Below are 18,989 nucleotides of genomic sequence, written 5' to 3' on the forward strand. Positions count from 1 at the left end.
ACCTAGGGCCAAAAAATACATCAAAACTTAAAGGATTTGACAAAAATGGAAGGGCAAAGGAGATTACCTTCCTCTTTGTTTTGCATTCAAGATCTGTAAAAAACGATGCCCAAACGGAGGAGACGGACAGGAGGAGAGAGGTGCAAGCTCTCTGTTTTGAGACGAACTGGTGGAAAGGATGGGTGGCCCACCCGCCGCCCCATCGGCCACTTACCTCCCAAGGGCCTACCGCCATCGACCATGGCGGTAGGGGTATAAAGAGGTACTGCCACGACCCCTGACGGTAACACTTGTCCATGCCAGCTAGCGCCTTGACGACGCAGGCACATTGACCTGCTTCCTACCGCAATTGACCACGACCGTAGATAGTGGTATCCTACCGCGAGGGACGAGGCCGGTCGCAAAAATGTCAAATCCGTTTTTTTTAATAGTGCTAAACTTTGGCACAATGGTGAGAACAGTGATTTTGGCCCCGTAGAGGTAGAGGTGCTTCCTCAGCTTTACCCCTGGATTTGTGAGGGAATTACCCACCTTTGCCACCGCAAAAATCTGAATCGGCACCCCCGATGCGCAGCGCCACCGATCTCGCGATTTAGGGTTTGCTGGCGCCGCCGGCCACCGGCGCGGCCCCTCGTCAACCACCGCCACAGCCCACCGCAGGAGCCCCACCCACGCCCGCCTCCTCTTCTGTCTTCTCCGGCCGCCGCCCAGCTGCTCTCCACCGGCGCGGCCCCTCGTCGACCACCGCCAACGGCCAACGCAGGAGCTTCGCCGCCCCCGGATCCGCCTCGAGCAGCAGGAGCTCCACCTCTGCCCGCATCCGCCATCCCCATCCACCTCGAGCAGCGGTAGCACGCCTTGAGGCTGCTCTTCCCGTCTCCCCTGTAACCGGAGGTAAAAAGCAAACTTGCATATGCTCTTCTTATGTTTCTACTAATTCTTATGAATAAATCCCAGCATGAAAAACCTATGTGTAGATTCATATGATGCATAACTTGTGTGTGTGTGTGTGTGTCCTCAACATGCATTATTTCCTGGTTATGTTGATACACAGCAGCTTGTGTGTGAAACATGTACTGCTATTACTTCCTGGCTATGTTTTTAAGGCGACGCTTCGCTTTAAGGCGCTGGGGGGGCGCCTCGACGCCTAGGCGACGCCTAGGCGCCTAAAACGGGCATATTTGCAAAGCGCTGGGGGGGCGCCTCGACGCCTAGGCGTCGCCTTACGGACGCCTTAAAAAAAACATAGCTTCCTGGTTATGGCAGCAGTGAAGTGTGTGACAATTTACCTTTTATACATGCTTGATTGAAATTTGTGATGTGAAATGGATGAAAAAGGAAAAAGGCAAATTGGGATATGCACACCACATAGCCATTTTATGCCAGTATATGCAAAGATGAGGTTGAAAATCGTAACAGGCCAGGGGGATGTTTGAACCGTAGAGGTTATGATAAAAATCTTGGAGAAAAGTTCTTGGCTAGGACAGGGAAACAAATTTCCAAGACTCGGTTAAAAAACAAATGGGACATGTTGAGGAGACAGTATACACAATTCATGGTGTTGAAAAATGCGGCAACTGGGCTAGGTTGTGATGACGTGAAAGGAACTATTGTAGCCGATGATGATTGGTGGAAGGTTCATCTTAAGGCATGTAGTATCTCGTGAGGCCGGTGACGAGGCGCTCCAAAGACTGACCCGACCCCACCCATCACAGCCCCCACAGATCCGATTCAACAAATCCTCATCCATCACAGCCCCCACAGATCCGATTCAGCAGATCCTCATTGAACGCCCACGCCACCTGCGCCTCTAGTGCCCCGAAGCCGCTAAGCCCACGCCGGCTCCCTAACACCCGCCCCACCGCTCCCTCGCCGTATGCCGCACCCTTCGCCCTCGCCAGTCCCAGCCGTCGCCGGCGGCGGCGAAGAAGACGGCCCAGGCGCCCCTGCGCACCCCGCTCCCCTGCCCGCACATACCACCGAGGGTGAGCTCCACGTCACGCCGGCCGCGACCAGGGCCGGCGAGATCGGCGACGCATCCAGGCAACTCAACGTGAGCTTCCTCCGCCGAGCACTCCTCTCCTCTTCACCAGCCCGCCCTCTTCTCTGATCTCGTCTCCCATCCTTTCACTCACAAACCCTAGATAGGAGATCGGGCCTATCGTTGATTTAACGAGTTTATGCATCATAGGCCGTGGGAACTCCATAAGGGTAAGCATCGTGTGAGATGTCGAAAGGACTAGGGAGTTCGGCAATCTATAGCTTGCTCCCTGTTTCGTGCGTGTCGGTCACTCCCTGTGGGGAGCTCGAATATGTTAACTGCAACCGTTGTTGAAAGCAATTGGATTGTGTTTTTACCCTATAAATAGAAACTTCTTGCTCATTCATCTGTGAGTGGAATGGCGTAACTTCTTAAGGCTTTGGAACTAGAATGGCAGAATACTGGTTGTGGAATTTAAAATGACAATGATAGACTCCCATTGTTGTAGTATTGTTCAATTATCATATCTTGTACTCTGATTTGGAATTAAGAATGACAACCATAGAATCCCACTATTTTCAGATAACTTAGTGTGATCCCATTTCTTTCATCTAGTTTCTTCATTTGTTCTTCTGTTCTATATATGGGATTACATCATTACTCTTTGTATGACAGGCAGCAGACGATGTTGCAGATTTCACCTTGTACTGTACAGGCAGGAACACTGGTGATTTTATAAAGGCAGTATCCTTGCCTTCTACACTGAATATGTGGACCAACATTTTCAAAATTGTAAGTTTAACACCCCCCCCGCGCCCCCGCGCCCCCGCGTGGGTTCTGTTGAATTGTGACCCCATAACTTGTTTTATTGTATTTCATTGTACTGCGAAATGCAAACTCTAGTGTTTCTATTATTGCAACTTGCAAGTTCTCGATGCGTTATACTCCCGACATCCTTTTTATTAGGTGTATTTCCTTTTTACCCCTGTTGATGCCAATTCCAGCCGTCCTGAATTGGAGGATCATTAATTAGCCGCCAGTAATTACCCCTCTAACCTACATTGTATAACCAGGTGCATTTCTGTCCCAAATTATCCTCAAATCAGTGCTTTGGTTACCGTGTTAAAGTTACACCTAATAAAAAGGAACGGATGGAGTATCATCATTTGCGAACGACTTTGTTCTATACCCACCATGATGATGGTGTGAAAAAGTGAACAAAATGTAGTACGGCAACTGCTCTGATGCATTTTTTTCTCGGGCACACAGGAGAGCTGCGCATCATTTCATTAAGAATAAGAAGGAAGAAAATAGTACAAGGAAGAGGGAGAAAAAACCCCTCTCACCCCACACCCAACAACAACACTCAGCATACCCTGAAAGAAACTATTCAGCGCAGTTTGCCCAATAGGGATAATATTTCTGCATGGGTCATTTTTGTGGGATCTTCCACATATTATTTCTCACTGCTATCTTTGCGACTTACAAATGCCCTTTTTTCTCTCTTCAATTTCTGTAATGGTTTTTAGCTTTTTTTTATGAAGTAGAAGTAGAACTTGGAACTGATTGCAAAGTTGGGAAGTTAGGAGAGCTAGTGAACCACCCTCCTCACACATGACAAACTACAGCACAGGAGAGGCATTACCTGCCACACTTCCAAACTGCGAATGGTGTTTCATTTCATATCTGTAGGTTTCTGCTAGAGCTTAAGAGTATGGAAGCGAGATATTTTTGACCTACTTAGTCTGCCACAGCTTGCTATGGGATTAGTCTGTAGATTATTCAGATAGGCTTTCTTTGGTTTAGTCTTAATTCTTATGTATATATTTCGTGCTTGCAGGGGGAGCTTCAGACTGTATCATGGTTCCAATTTCTTCCTGTTGAACCAGATTATAGTGCTACTTCTGATAGAAGGTGTTAATTGTACCCTCCATATGCCGTTTTTGTGCTGTCCTTTAGTTGCTTGTTGCCACTTGTTATTTTTGTTCTGATGCATGCGTTCTTTTTTGTGATCCCTGTTCCTCGTCCAGTTCAAAAGCCGAGCAGAAAGATGCTCTTAATAGCACTGTGCTGTCAGCATATCTTCGCTTGCAGAATGAAGGTTTCTTAAGTACTTGGACAAATTCTTTTGTTGGTCCTTGGGATCCATCTCAAGGAGAGCATAACCCTGGTAATAATCATGTGCACTACCTGCATCCATCTTTCTTTCTACCTACGTCTAGCCTATGCATATTTATGCCAAACTTTTATTTTTGTAACAATGACAGATGAGAAGATCAAGCTCTGGTTGTTTCTTTCTGGCCGTCACTCGTCAGTACCTGAAATGACCCAGCCCGCTGTAGCTAAATTAAGAGGTTGATTGTTGTTGATATTTGTTATTGCATGGAGTCTTAGACTGTCTACTTTGCTTATTTATTTGCTTGTTTCTACTGCTTATTCTGTTTTGCAGTTGTTTCAAGTGGTTTATGGGTGGCTCCAGGCAACTCGGAAGAGGTTGCAGCTGCACTATGTCAGGCCTTAAGAAATTCTTTGGAGAGGTATCATTATACCTGTTATAGTATGAATCTGTAATTTATAATTTGCTGTCTCATTGATGAATTTCCAATCTGACAATTTCTCTTGCACAGAGCACTAAGAGGGCTTTCCTATGCAAGATTTGGTGATGTATTTACAAAATACAACCCCCCTACAAGAAATCAAAACAGCTTTAGGTTCGTGACAAAGTTGCTATGCCTTTATCTATTCATTTTGTATTCTTTGTTAACTAGTTTCTTACAATCTTTGTTCAGCAACTTATGCAACATGTCTGTTAAAGTTCAAATGTCGTGCACTACAATAGATAGTGTATGGTATATTGGGATAGAGTGAAGTTGGTCATTATTCCTGTGTTTGAAGAAATGAAAAGGCCCCTGCCCATCTAGTGATACAAAACTTTGTTTAAACAATAACCGAATTGTCAACATAGGGTTTCAACTTAATAGATTCTTTTTTCTTTCTGCTATAGTGGTTTCGAAAATAGCCGCATCCCTTGTTTTTGCCAATCTGTATATGATGCCGAGAATGTAATGATAATATTCAGATACTTGTTGGCCATTTATCTTGTATACAAGCATTGGAGTGGGGCCTGCATGAATTCGTATCGTCTGACATACTCCCTCCGTCCCAAAATAAGTCTCTCGAGATGACTTAGTAGGCTGACCTTTCTTGACTTCTAGTAATTGTATGATGAACCAGAAGTCCATATCAACTTGCGATAATGTCACAGGCTCGCAATCATTCCTCTTTGATCACGGGTGAAATAAGTAATGACAGTGTGACATGGAGGATACAGATGTGGCTGGCCATGTAGTTTCATTGTTTTCTGTTTGTTTTCCAAGGACAACTTCGCTTTTCTTGATTTCCGTTCCATTTAATTTTGTTATCATTGTGTTATAGGCGAGCACAACCTACAGTAGAATTTGTCTTTGCGGCCACTGAGGAAGCAATCTTTGTGCATGTTATTATATCTGCAAGGTCAGTTCTTATTATGTCCGTCATATCGTTGGCTTTCTTCAGTTTATTTAGTGCCAGTGGTCTTACTTTAAATGGTTTATTCTGTTAGATATATGCGGAACCTATCTAGTGATGATATAGAGAAAGTTCTCACACACACTCCCCGTTCTGTTGGTGAAGGTCTTCCAGGTACTGTTTCATTCACTAATTCTATCTTTACATATCTTGCTGTATTGACATCCTTAGAAAAATCTACCGTCTTATCTGCTGGAAAAAGATAATATATTTGTGCTATTCGCAATTCTGATCTGACATGATTTTCTTGTGGTAGGGGGACTTGGAAAAGTCCTTGGGGTATCTGATTTACAAATAGGGACTGCCCACTGTTTTATCGTACTTTTTAGTTCTTTATAAGGATTAAAGGATGACAAGTGAATCTCATTTAGAGTGGGGAGCCATTCAGTAATATGGTGTTTTTGAAATTTCATCTTTACAAATAGAACTTCACGAGGCGGTATGCTAGCTTATGGCATACATTTTGATTTAGTTTTCCAATTGTTCAACTTTTATCGATGGTCCTTTTGTATCATACTGTTATTTAAAGGGATCCCTTATAGTTAAAAAACATGACTACATTGGTTAGTTTGACAGTTAGAACCTTCTAAGTAATCGCGCTGCTGGTCATAGTTCTGTTCTGTATTTGTCTTAGTCTGTGTGCTATGAGCCTATGACGCTGACAGAATGGGCAGAAGCACAGCCATATAGTGGTTTATATTCTTGGAGTCATCATCATGAATCAGGCTGAAATATAAAATAGTTCTCTAAATAGTTAAACTAACTTCACTGTGCATTCTATTTCTGTGACCAAGCTCATGATAACTTTGCTTTTGTCAGTTTCTTAATCGTTTATGTAAATTATGCTTGCCTTTTTTTGGGATGAAAGTTATGTTTTATATCATGCATATTCAAATTCATGGTCTGTTTAATTGAATGCTGCAGTTATTGTCGCTCCTAGTGGAATGCTGGGTAGGCTTGTTGGCTGTTGCCCAAGTGACCTCGCGAGACAAGTATATTCAAGGTATTTCAGAACTCAAAACTCAAATCGACTTATATGCTAAGCTTTTTTTGGCATTCTATGCCTGTTGATATGACCTCTCACTGATGAGTTAGACACTTAGACCTGCTTGCACCTATTGGGTGTTACCTCACCTGTCAGTGAGATCTTGTGTTTCTTTTAAGGATATTCATATGCAGAGCAGTTGATTATGACACTTAGTTCTCATGGTAACTTTCTGTAAACATTTCAGCAAATTATCGGCACCTAATCTACCAGGTTTCACTCAACCCACCATCTGCCAGCTGAGAGGTCAAAGTTACTATGTTGAAGTTGCCCTTGGCTTTCCACCTGCCTCAACTGGCAAAACTTCTGAATCGGAAAATAATCAGATTAAGAAGGAATTAGATTCAGTGAACGACCCTCATTTAGGTGCTGATGGGCAGCAAAAGTTAGAATCTGCCGATGGCCTTCCAGTTCTTGAAAGGACATTCATATACCCACCTGAGGCTGTTATGGTACCAATGGTCCATCAGGCATTTGTTCGATTTTCTAGTAAAAGGTAATAGTCTTGCTCTAATGATCTTGTTATATTTGGAGAGTGCATGGTTTAAATTATGTTGCCCGCAGAATGTGGTCACAGGACTGTATGGGTAGTTCACCATGTGAGGCTTGGCCATTCTGGAACTTCTCTCCGTCTTCTTACTTCCGGAACAGGTCAGTCTGGCATACATTGTTTTTTTCTATCAATCAATGACTATCTGGAACAGCTCATAAGTCAAAATGTTGGAGACCAACTTCAAATGCTGTTATCTACAATGAACTCTGTAAAATGTTGAAAGAACAGCATTGAAACACTGTTTTGATGTTATCCTATATCTGTAGGAACTAAATAGTGGAATACAAGATCTAAAAAATAACAAGAAAATATTTTTCTTAAGAGGAATACATGAAATTCTGATTTTTTTTTGATATGTTAGACATAGAAACACCCTCCTACTTTCGAGCTAGGTGTGGACATAGAACAAGGTAAATCTTGCCATTTTTCAGAACTTAGAAATTTAAATTGCTGAGCATGCGATTTCTTTAGAACTAGGATAAAATAATTGGAACATAAAGTATGTTGCCTACCACCTTGCTGTAAATTGTAATATCACGTACCCATGTTCCTTACAGTAACTCCTTTCTGGCTTACTCTCATTTGAGGGCCAGAACTTCTCTTGAACTGGAGAAAAACAGCACCAAGGACTGTTTCAGTTGATGCCTAACAGTGTCCTAGCATGCCAAATATTTTTGCCTAACAGGCTAGCTTGTGGCCAAGACAAGTGGAGCCATAACCTAGCTTACCATGACATAACTTATGTTCTTATGACGTCATTTTTGGCATGTCTAGCTGTGGTTATGAGATACTTTTCTAATTTGGCTAAGAAAAGTGTGGCACATTGTTGCAAATTTTGGCTTCCAACCAAACAGGCTGTAAGTGTTGTTTTAAAGGCACTTATTTTGTAATCAAGGCTCTGAAGTCTCAACTGCCACATTCCCGCACAAAAAAAGACCCTAGAAGAATTGGCAGCTAAGTTTATCCAAAAAATTAGAGTTACTGAGGCTCAGTTTGCGGTTGCTAAGCTGTGCTAAGCTGGACTAACTATTTGTTAAGGATCACCATCATCAACAAAGGTGCTTATTTTGTAATCAGGGTTACTGCTTCATTCCGACAAAATAAGAAGACCTAGAAGAATTGTCATCCACTTTTTTGAGGTTCTAACGCTCAGCTTGCGGTTGTTGAACTGTGTGCTAAGCTGGACCAACTCTTTGTTAAGGATTACCATCCACGCAGCACATCCGGAGTCTCTATGCAAAAGAACACGTTTTGTTGCCATGGTTCATTGTACCCAAAAGTTACTTGCAAGAATTACATAGATTCAATCGTGCACATGGATCACAATCTCTGGGTGCAACTAAAGAGTTGATCTGATTATTACATGACATTTTTTCAGTACTTCTTTTAATACATCATGATTGCAAATTTGTTTTGTCTGATTTCTCCTGCATTAATTGTTTTGTTCTGTTAGCAGCTCTTTCTTTGGATCTTCACGTGGACTTGGTGTGAACTCTAATTTTCTAAGACTAAGAAGACAAAGGAATAGCAACTCCAATGGCATGGCTAGTAGTATCAGTAGTGTCAGTAGCACTTCTAATGGAAGTGAGCATGCAGTTGCTGCTAAAGGTGGTGATCTTTTAGCAGATGCTGACTCTGCAGCATGCCGTCAGTCTGATCTGCCATTGAACAATGACATTGCTGGTAGCAAGGTGGTACTGTGTTGTTTTCCTCTTAATTTACAAACTCGTTACATATTGAAATAGTTTTTTTTTCTCAAGAATTGCATTTTAATATATGTTTGTTTGTACAACACTAATTTTTTCCTCTTCTCAGTAGCTGCTAACTTGTAGTGGTAGTACCATGCTTTGCTACATCATTCTTGTGATTAACAGAAGACTGTTATGCCACTATTGACATACGAACATGCTTATCGACTTATTTCTAGTTAGTTATACGCGTGAAATATGAGTCAATTTTTGTGTAAATGAATGATGCTGTAAGTAAAACAATGATCAGCTATGAGTAGTTGCATCCTTTTTTCCTACAGAAAACTAAGTATGTATACTACTGCATAAAATATTTTGTCATCTTCACTCCTCAGTGAGGCTTACACGTGAAATAGAGGCTACGGGAATATGACTTGCTGAACAAATATGTGCATAGTTTATCTTTGGAAGTGCATAACACGCTACGTAGCAAATAATCTAAGCATTGATGGTGATAAAATGGAGCAACATCTTGATAGAAACTGATAATTGAATGCTGGCAGAAATTTCATTACATGGAAGAACACATGCTATACAGTTCATGCCATCTTGTGCATATAATTATTTGCGTAAAACTATCACAACATTAAATTTCATTGCATAGAAGTTTAATTTGTGAGCATATACCAATCTGTTGATGCTAAAATACCACAAAACCAAAATTTCTTGCCACATTACATGCATGAAGTTCTATTCTGGTGAATAATCTCCATATATGCATGTTACACTGTTTGTGTTATTAACTCATTTTGCTATGTTAATGCTTGATAGCATTACCGCACAATCACACTATTGTGTACAATTCTACGTCAACCTTGTGCTGAAGAAGTCTTGACGTTTTGTATTCGTTCAATTAGGTATCCAAGCGCTCTCGTTCTGAAATAACGGAAGTTTCTTCTCATGCTGGCAAAGAAGTTAGGGAAAACATGCAAGGTACAAATGGTCAGGGGGGATGTTCTTGGGGCTGGGGTGAAGAGGGGGTTGTGATGGACATTGATATACTTCTCTCAGAGTTTGGAGATTTTAGTGACTTCTTTCAAGAGGATGAGTTAGATTTTGGTGAGGTAGGTACCCTATCATCCTCATAGTAGTTATTTGTACATGAAGCAAGGTTACAACATTTAGAGAGACTATGCTTGGTCTTGTATGAGAAGCTCTGTGATAATGATGAACTCATTATGCATATGACAGCAATAATATGACTGTTCGGAATCTGTAGTACTTTTGAAATATTTAATTCCGTTAAATACATCACTAGTTGTATTCTGCAACTTAATATATTGTATTGACTTCGTTGCATTTCATGCTCCTGCAATGCTGTGCATTTTTTAACAAAAGGTTGCTATTGTTGCCGCTGCTTGTTTAAGTTTCTAGATTGTAGCCAATAACTTCACTTCTGCTTTCTCGAGCTTTTAGACTGTAATCAAGGGTCATTTATTGACTTACTTACATATTTCATGAGTTGAAACATGTTGCTTTTGATATCACCAAAAGCTTGTGAAAGAATTTTCTCCTACTGTGCAACTTGTTCCTTTTAACCTTCTACCCTGTCTACTAGCCATGAAATGTGGAATTCTCTGCTTGTTGGATCTAAACAATGAGCACAATGCCAAACCCTTCTTTAAGTGTAAATAACATACTACCTTTTCTGGACATGCAAGTAGAAAACTGTATGAAGATGATATTTGTGTTTTAGGATCACTTCTTTCTGACTTACCCGCTATCTATAATCCTGATGTTCCATTTTATGTAGCCTCCAGGTACTGCTGAATCACATGCTTTAGTAACCCCTGCTTCGGAATATGGAGACATGCCATTCATAGATAGTCCATCCGTAGCTATGGATATACCTGAACAAAGACTTTCTCCTGTTGGTTTCACATCTATGGAGGCATTTAACCACCAAACGATGTCACCTATTCAGGATGTTGCTTCTAAAGTTCAGGAGCCTCTCAAAGAAATTGCATCACCTGCAGGGTCCCAGTCCTTAGTATTATCATCTAGTAGATCTGATTTTCTCACCAGAGCTGAAGCTACACTCACGTTTGCACCAGAATATGCAGCTGTTGAAATTTCCAGTTGCGAGACGCCGGCAGCACTGTTTACAAATCCCTACTTGCCCCGATCGAAAAAAAGAGGGAGTTGCGGTTTTAGCTCAAGAGTTTATTCATATGATGTCACACAAAGTTCTAAAGTTGAGTCTGCAAGAGACAAGTCTGAGAAGTCTGATAAACTAACGCCAGCTAATCTTTCACGTGATGTTGGTCGATCGAGCTTATACACACTTGTGCAAGGTAGGAAAAATGAGAGTGAAAAGAGCTTAAACAATGCAGACGAACAATCATGCAAGGGAGAAACATCAAGGCCTGTTTCTGGTGAAACTTCATTTAGCTCTTCTCTGACTATGCAAAAGAAGAGTGATAACATGCTTAATGTTGGGTATTTCCTCCTATCTATGAAGACCGCGCTTGCAACTGAAATTGAATGTATCACATTTCAGGCTGCCATGTGCAGAATAAGGCATACACTAGTGTCTCTGAGAACCAAAGCATCTGCTGAGTTAAAAAGTGCTATGCAGACAGAGAGCAGTAGTAACTCGGATCTTGTCCCCAAATATGACATGAAAAGGAAAGAAAGTATACCAGCTAGGCTGTCTAGTGATGCTGACCATGAAATGTATGATAGGTCCCGATTGGAAAACGTGGGAGTTTGGAGGTCTGTCGTGGTACCTAAAGGGGCAAAACCCCTTGATTCTTTGTCCGCTAAAACATTTTCTGGCACAAGCCCATCTGTACAAAGACAACCTATTGTGGAACTCCTCAGTGCCATGGCTCTGCTAGTTCAGCAATCTACTTCATTTGTTGATATCGCACTTGATATGGATGATGGGGATGGTTCTTTTTTCTGGCTCTCCTTGGATGAGCAGAGGAGACGCGGATTTTCTTGTGATCCTTCTATGGTTCATGCTGGCTGTGGTGGACTATTAGGAACATGTCATTCCAAGGATTGCGCTGGTGTTGATTTAGTTGATCCACTTTCTGCAGAGGTAAAAATCTGGTGCTCTGTTTTTCTTGCCATTTCTACTTATCCATGCATCATGTCTCCATGTCCCTTTCTGGATACAGGTTTCAGAGTCATCCATGATTGGCTTGTTGCAGTCGGATATAAAATCAGCTCTTAAAACAGCGTTTGCAAACATGGATGGCCCATTATCAGTAATTGATTGGTGCAGGGGTCGAAGTAATATAGCAGAATCTGTTGCCATGGGAGATGCATACTCTTTCCATTATACTGGTGATATTCGAGAGTCTTCAAATTCTATACCCATTGGTGGAGATGCAATGAGCCCACCCCAGTCTAGCAGTGATCGAGGTATTCCTGCTGCCATATCTCTCAACTTGTCTTCAACTTCTTTATTATGTTACAAGCATAGTTTTGCCAGAAGGAGCAAGCCATGATTCATCTAGAGGAGACTGAATATCAATGCAGGCACTTCAGAGGAGCATCATAAGGGATATCACCGTGTTAGACCAACCATCGCCGTCCTCCCTTCGCCATCTCTTCTTGTTGGGTAGCAGACTTGTTTCCCTGAAAATATTTATTAAATGAACTAACATTTAATTGTCTGCACGCGTTACTGATGCAAGTACTAAAATTGCAGTTATCAGGATGATTGGTTAAAGACCTCTGCTAGTTGCCTCAAGTTGTGGGAGAAGGCTCCTTTGGAACCTTATGCTTCGGCCAAGCCTGTAAGTTGGCACTGTGGTGGCTTATAGCCAACTTATTTTTATTACCTTTTGATATATCCACTGCCTGAGAGCATATTTGTAGTGTCGTTCTAGATCCATAATAGAATCCGTAAATATTTTTGTAATGTAAGTATTCCATATTATGAGGTCAAACTGTTGCCTTGTGACCATGAGGTCACGGATTCGAGTTCTGGTAACAGCCTCTTGGCGAAATATAGGGAAAGGCTGCGTACAATAGATCCAAAGTGGCCGGACCCTGCGCAAGCGGCAGCTACGTGCACCAGTCTGCCCTTTAAGTATTCCATATCAGGAAATAGCACAACACAACACACCTGCAAAATGGCCCTAAGTTCTGTAGTCATTCTTGAATCTAGATTACTACATGTTTCTTTGTTTTGGTTACTCTGGAAAGAGTTTTACAGTTTTGGGATTCATAAATTTCTCATTTGTCCGCTCTTTCAGGTTACTTACTATGCACTGTGCCCCGATATTGATATGCTTACTTCTGCAGCCACTGATTTTTTCATGCAGCTTGGAACAAGTAAGTGTCTATAACAATGCTTCTTCTCTATAGCTAGCAATGATCAGTGCTAATTAGCGGTAATTAATGTTGATCAGTAAGGTAGGACTCAAATTCATAAACTTAAAATCTTGATAGCTATTGATTATTTTCTACACTTGTGCCTGCAAAGTGTCTATGAATCCAATGAACATCATTGGTTCACTGTGTTGGCTGTATGACAATGAGACATGTATAGAGTTTTAGGCCTAATGCCACCTTTCCTACCTTTGTATTTACTATTTGTGCAAGCTATATGTTTCATTCAGAGGCAATATTTACAGCCAGTCATTATGCTTTTAAGATAACACTTGAACAAATTATATGGCTTCATGGATGCAATATAATTGATTTTGCTCTATTTGATCACAACATTGTAATAGATATAAACATCCAAAATAATATAACAATGTTTTGTCATTACTGGGGTGACTTGTCAATTAGTCATAGTTTAGCAATCTCATAATCTCCATATAATTATTCTAATTCATTGTGTTTCAAAGTTTGTTCTTTACTTTTATCTATTTTGCATTCTTACAGTTTATGAAGTTTGCAAACTGGGTACTCATTCGCCACAACACAGTGGGGGGCAAATAGAACAATCTCCTGGAAAATACCAGCCTTCAGGACTTGTTCTCGTTGAGTGCCCTGATCAATTGAAGTCTAGTGGCAGCCACTCAGTTTCTATCAGTTCAGTAACTGAATACTTTCAGGCTCTTTCAAAAAGTTGGAGTGTGAAAAGTTTTTTATCATCTCTGGCAAGGATAATCAAGGAGATAAAGCTTAATTTGAACATTTCAACAAATCAGAAAGAGAGCAGTAACATACCTTGCACTGTAAGGCCTTTTACCTTTTCTTCCTTCTCCACTTCTTTGATCCAAGGGACTTACAAAACAATAGCCGCATATCTCACTTCTTGTATTGTTCTGTGATGATACTCTGCATGGTTTATAGTCATGTATTCTTCTCATTATTTGCTCTTCTCTGATCAGTATTTATTTTTCCTCTTCTTTTTTATGAGCGCAGAGAAGCCCACTGAAATAAATATTTTAATACATACTTGTACAAAAGGAATTGGCAAACGAGAAATACATATTAGTAGTCAACTTATTGTAGGATGTTTATTTAATCAGATATGATAATTTACTTATCATTGTTGTTTTGTACTACCTCTGTAACTTTTTGTAAGACGACAGTGTCAAAAACGTCTTATATTAAGTTACATAGGCAGTATATGATTTGTTACTTTGTAGACATGTTGCTTCTGTCATTCCCATTCTGTCCAAATACAACTTTCCTATTTTCTTGATCCAACTGAGGCTCTTGTCATGGTATATACCATTATTTGTTTCCTCTTATGACAACTTTTGTAGGACGCCATTATTTTTCTGCACTTGTTACTAATAAATGCCACCATTGCAGTACACTTCACATATATACGTCACCAATTCTTTTGGAGATACTCCCTCCGTTCCTAAATATAAGTCTTTTTAGAGATTTCACTATGGACTATTCCCTCCGTTCCAAAATAGATGACCCAACTTTGTACTAACTTTGTACTAAAGTTAGTATAAAGTTGAGTCATCTATTTTAGAACGGAGGGAGTACATACGGAGTAAAATGGGTGAATCTACACTCTAAAATATGTCTATATACATCCGTATGTAGTTTGTAGTGGAATCTCTAAGACTTGTATTTAGGAACGGAGGGAGTATATATTAACTCAATTTTTAAGTTTTTGGATGCAGAAATGATCCAATCGTTCATTTCTATTCACTTGTATTTACAAAAAAAAGATCACATGCTCGGGACTTCTAATCATTCAGTTATATGCATGATGGCCTCTAGGTGGATGAATTGATATTTCTTTCATGCTTTGCCTGGAGCAGTGCTGTGCCACAAAAAAAAACTTTGAGTTGGTATTTCCCCCCAAATCACAATGCTAATCTATTTTAACACCCATGGTCCATTATGTATGCAGGTAGTTTATGTGGTCTGCCCATTTCCTGAACCATCTGCAGTCCTACAGACACTGGTAGAAAGTTCTGTTGCCCTTGGGTCTATCTTATCATCAGAGAGAGAAAGGAAATCATTCCTATATGCTCAGGTCGCCAAAGCTCTAAACAGCAGTGCTTCTGCTGATGAAGCATCAGCATCCAATGTTGTAATGCTCTCTGGGTTCAGTATACCGAAGCTTGTCTTGCAGATTGTTACTGTTGAAACTTTACTGAGACTCCATAAACCAAATGAGCTTGCTGCCTTCAAGGACATAGCTTTCACTGTGTACAATAAGGCTCGACGGATCCCACGGTTTGTTTCTACGAGTGACATGTTCCAGTCACCTACTTATATGAGTAGGTCTCAGTCGGCGATGATGCATACTGCATCTCCTGGTCCTACCCTTTGGAAAGAATGTCTAGCTCCTCGGATGTCTGGACAAACTCTCTCTAGAGAAACAGAGTTTGATGCATCCATGAGGTCAGTATCATGGGACAACTCATGGCAACCTGGCCGTGCTGTAGGATTGCCTGATCCAAGCAAAATCCCAGAATTATGCGCTCAAGATGACAGGAAGTATGCCTTTGAGCCTCTTTTCATTCTGGCAGAGCCTGGGGCTGTTGATTACAATGATACAATGGAATCTTCAAGATTTGGAGTTGATGCAAGTAGCAGCAGGGTTTACAGCTCAATTTCAGGTGGCACTGATAGTGGAGCAAGCCCGCTACTTGAAGGGTCTGAGAATGACAGTGCTATGAGTCTTCATTGCTGTTATGGCTGGACTGAGGACTGGCGATGGTTAGTATGCATCTGGACAGATTCTAGAGGAGAGTTATTAGACAGCTTAATATTTCCTTTTGGTGGTATTAGTAGCCGCCAAGACACTACAGTTCTCCAAAGCCTATTCATTCAAATTCTGCAGCAGGGTTGTCAAATAATGTCGTCTTCACCAGAGGCTAGCAATATGAGATCAAGAGATGTAGTAATAACCCGTATTGGAGGTTTCCTTGAACTTGAAATCCAGGGTACTAATCAATTTGATCATTAACTCTGTATTTTTCACTTGATAGGCCATATCTATGTGTTTGTAATGTCAATGAATTGTTTATGCAGAATGGCAAAAGGCAATATACTCTTTTGGTGGCAACGAGGTAAAGAAGTGGCCTGTGCAGCTACGGCGATCTATACCTGATGGTATTCCGTCAAATTCTAATGGACCAACACTCGAGCAACAAGATATGGGCTTAATCCAGGACAGAAACATGCCTTCCTCACCAAGTACGTTATACAGCCCCCATCCAAAATCTAGCTTCACGAAAGGTCAGCCAGGCAACAAAAAGCAGATCCTAGCGGAACAAACTGGAATCGAAGGTTCAAGGGGTTCACTGCACTTAGTTCGTAGCATCAGTTTGGTTGCAGTTTCGCAAGATAGCTCACTGCATCTTGCATGCCAAGCGGATCTGCTGGCGACAAGGCCTACTTCTGGTAAGTACTGTCTGTCTGTGTATGTTACTGCATGTTATTATTATCTCCACCTACAAGTGAGTACTTTATTTAATGTGGGGATTTATAAAGTAAATGATCATCACTAAAGGATACAAATACATTCATGATTATCTGTTTTGAATCTTGATCGGGCTAAGTGTCATTACTAATGTGGGGATTTATATGATTATTTGTCAAGTAAAGGATCATGCTTTTAAGGAAATCCATCCATAGTTAAGGACAGTGTCATTACTATTTACTAATGTTCCTTTCCCGTCTCTTACAGGTGAAGGGAATCAAAGCAGCAGCACTGGGGCATCTAGTTACTTAGACGGGTTTGCCCCAGTCAAATCCATAGGGTCAATGTCTGCATCGTATCTTCTGGTTCCATCACCAAGTATGCGATATCTTTCCCCTGCAACACTACAGCTTCCAACTTGCCTTACATCGGAATCCCCACCACTTGCCCACCTATTGCACAGCAAAGGGACAGCAACTCCCTTGGCAATGGGTTATGTCGTCTCCAAAGCTGTCCCACCAGTAAGAAAGCAACCCACCAAGGAGGACAGCAGGCACTCGGTTCTCTCTGTTAGCATTGTCGATTACTACGGAGGCACTGTCCAAGACAAGATGAGCAGAGGGAGCAAGCAGGCTGCAAGGCATGAAACATCAGCCCGTGATTACGTAACTGACATGCACAATGTGCTGGAAGCGGTGGCTGCCGAGCTCCACGCCCTTTCGTGGATGACAGTGAGCCCGGTGTACATGGAAAGGCGCAGCGCGCTCCCCTTCCACTGTGATATGGTTCTGAGGTTGAGGAGACTTCTCCACTACGCCGATCGACATCTCTCTCAGCCAACAGACAAGGGAGATGTTAGCTAGCTTAGAGAGGTGATCGCTAATTCGCATGATCGAAACTATAGCTGTTTGTTTTACAAGGGCTAGATGCTGCTTAAACCTAAGTGTCTGTCTCTGTTGTATCTAGATTAGGTAGGTAGGCAGGTGAAGAGTGCGTTGATGAGCTGGCCTAGCCCGGTTTTGCTTTGATAGCAAGAGTGCTAATTTCTTGGGTTGAGGATGTGTGTAATAGCAATACCTCTCCCTGGAATGTAATCGTTGTAACATTGTAGAAGGTAACTCAGTCGTATTTGTCGTTCATCGGCTTGAGGTTTCATGTTGCTGCTGACACCTTTATTTTTCAATTTTTGCGTGTTAAGGCGTTGGAGATGCCCTAAGTAAGTGGCAGCTGCAGGAGCTACTGGAATCTCTCACTAACTCACTCTAGCTCCTCGAGTGTGAATGAAGGAGGGCAGGGAGAAATCCGTTAAGAACTTAAGATGAGAAGCTTCTCTTTTCTTTCTTTTGTCCCGGTAATACCCCTTTCCAGTGCTTCTGAAAAGCGATGCTCCAAATTGCTTCAGAAAATAACACTTTTGGAGCATCGATTTTGTTTGTTTTGCCATGTTTTCCGTGAATGTCATCGAAACTTTACAGGCTATGAAAACATTTGTCAATTTTGTTATATAAACAACCTATTCAGAATTTTTGAATCTGTTATTTATTTATTGATTTATTGATTTTACTGTTCACTAGAGTTCACATGAGCTCGAGCTTAGCTCAACCGCATCTTGTCCTTAAGGGCTAATTAACCTAGAATTGGAGCTGAGAAACACATAAGATCTTCTTTTTTACTGCCTGGCCGTGTAAGTAAAATTTCCTTGGCAGCAATTGCAAGCTGTTGGTACATACATACATACGCATGTTGCAGCTTTCTTATAAACCAAGCACATAGTATTTCACATGCCTTCTTGGCTGGTCAGGTCAGGTACAACTGTATGCATGCAAGCCTTACCAGATAGGCAGTGGGTGGTCCTTGGTTTGTCACTAGCACACACTGGTTGGATGCATCCTTGGTTTGTTGTACTGCAGCCAAGTGAAGTTTGTTGAGGGACCATCTTGTCGGTGTGAGTGTGAAAGTCCTTTTTCTACTCCCGAGCTCAAAATGAGTTTAGATGACCAGTAAAATTGAATAATTTTTGTGTGTGGCAAACTTTGACAAATATTTTGTATGATGGAATTTTTTTATCAAGAAATGCATTCGTGGAAGTCATGGTAAAAAGACAAGATCAACACACCAAAATGCTTTCAAAAATAGCATTTTTGTTCTTTTTTTGTAATGACTTACATGAATGTCCTTTCATGATAAACTTTTACAAGCACACAAAACATTTGTCAAAGTTTACGACAAAAAAAACCATGGATTTTTTCAATTTTTTTTTTTTGAAATTTACAGTTTGGCTAGAT

The 18,989-nt window shown here is 41.2% G+C and overlaps 1 protein-coding gene across 8 annotated transcripts; it reads left to right on the forward strand.

Moving 5' to 3' along the window:
• Positions 1 to 556: 556 nt before the first annotated feature.
• LOC109744255 (mediator of RNA polymerase II transcription subunit 13) lies at positions 557 to 17,859 on the forward strand. 8 transcript variants are annotated; one of them, XM_020303352.4, is made up of 23 exons: positions 557 to 894; positions 2,657 to 2,773; positions 3,822 to 3,895; positions 4,012 to 4,151; positions 4,249 to 4,335; positions 4,431 to 4,518; positions 4,609 to 4,692; positions 5,417 to 5,494; positions 5,583 to 5,662; positions 6,473 to 6,551; positions 6,781 to 7,089; positions 7,158 to 7,244; positions 8,600 to 8,840; positions 9,752 to 9,958; positions 10,648 to 11,940; positions 12,020 to 12,266; positions 12,384 to 12,465; positions 12,556 to 12,643; positions 13,106 to 13,184; positions 13,743 to 14,038; positions 15,184 to 16,225; positions 16,314 to 16,685; positions 16,972 to 17,859. In XM_020303352.4, exons 2-23 carry the CDS (start codon positions 2,750 to 2,752, stop codon positions 17,565 to 17,567), a joined length of 5,673 nt encoding a protein of 1,890 aa, XP_020158941.1. In that variant the 5' UTR covers positions 557 to 894; positions 2,657 to 2,749; the 3' UTR covers positions 17,568 to 17,859. The 8 variants fall into 8 exon arrangements, with proteins under 8 accessions (XP_020158941.1, XP_073354587.1, XP_073354586.1 ...); XM_073498486.1 differs by having other exon boundaries at positions 8,600 to 8,837; XM_073498485.1 differs by having other exon boundaries at positions 8,603 to 8,840.
• Positions 17,860 to 18,989: the final 1,130 nt, after the last annotated feature.

This window comes from Aegilops tauschii, chromosome 5 (genome assembly GCF_002575655.3).
Source record: "Aegilops tauschii subsp. strangulata cultivar AL8/78 chromosome 5, Aet v6.0, whole genome shotgun sequence".
NCBI classification, from domain to species: Eukaryota; Viridiplantae; Streptophyta; class Magnoliopsida; order Poales; family Poaceae; genus Aegilops; species Aegilops tauschii.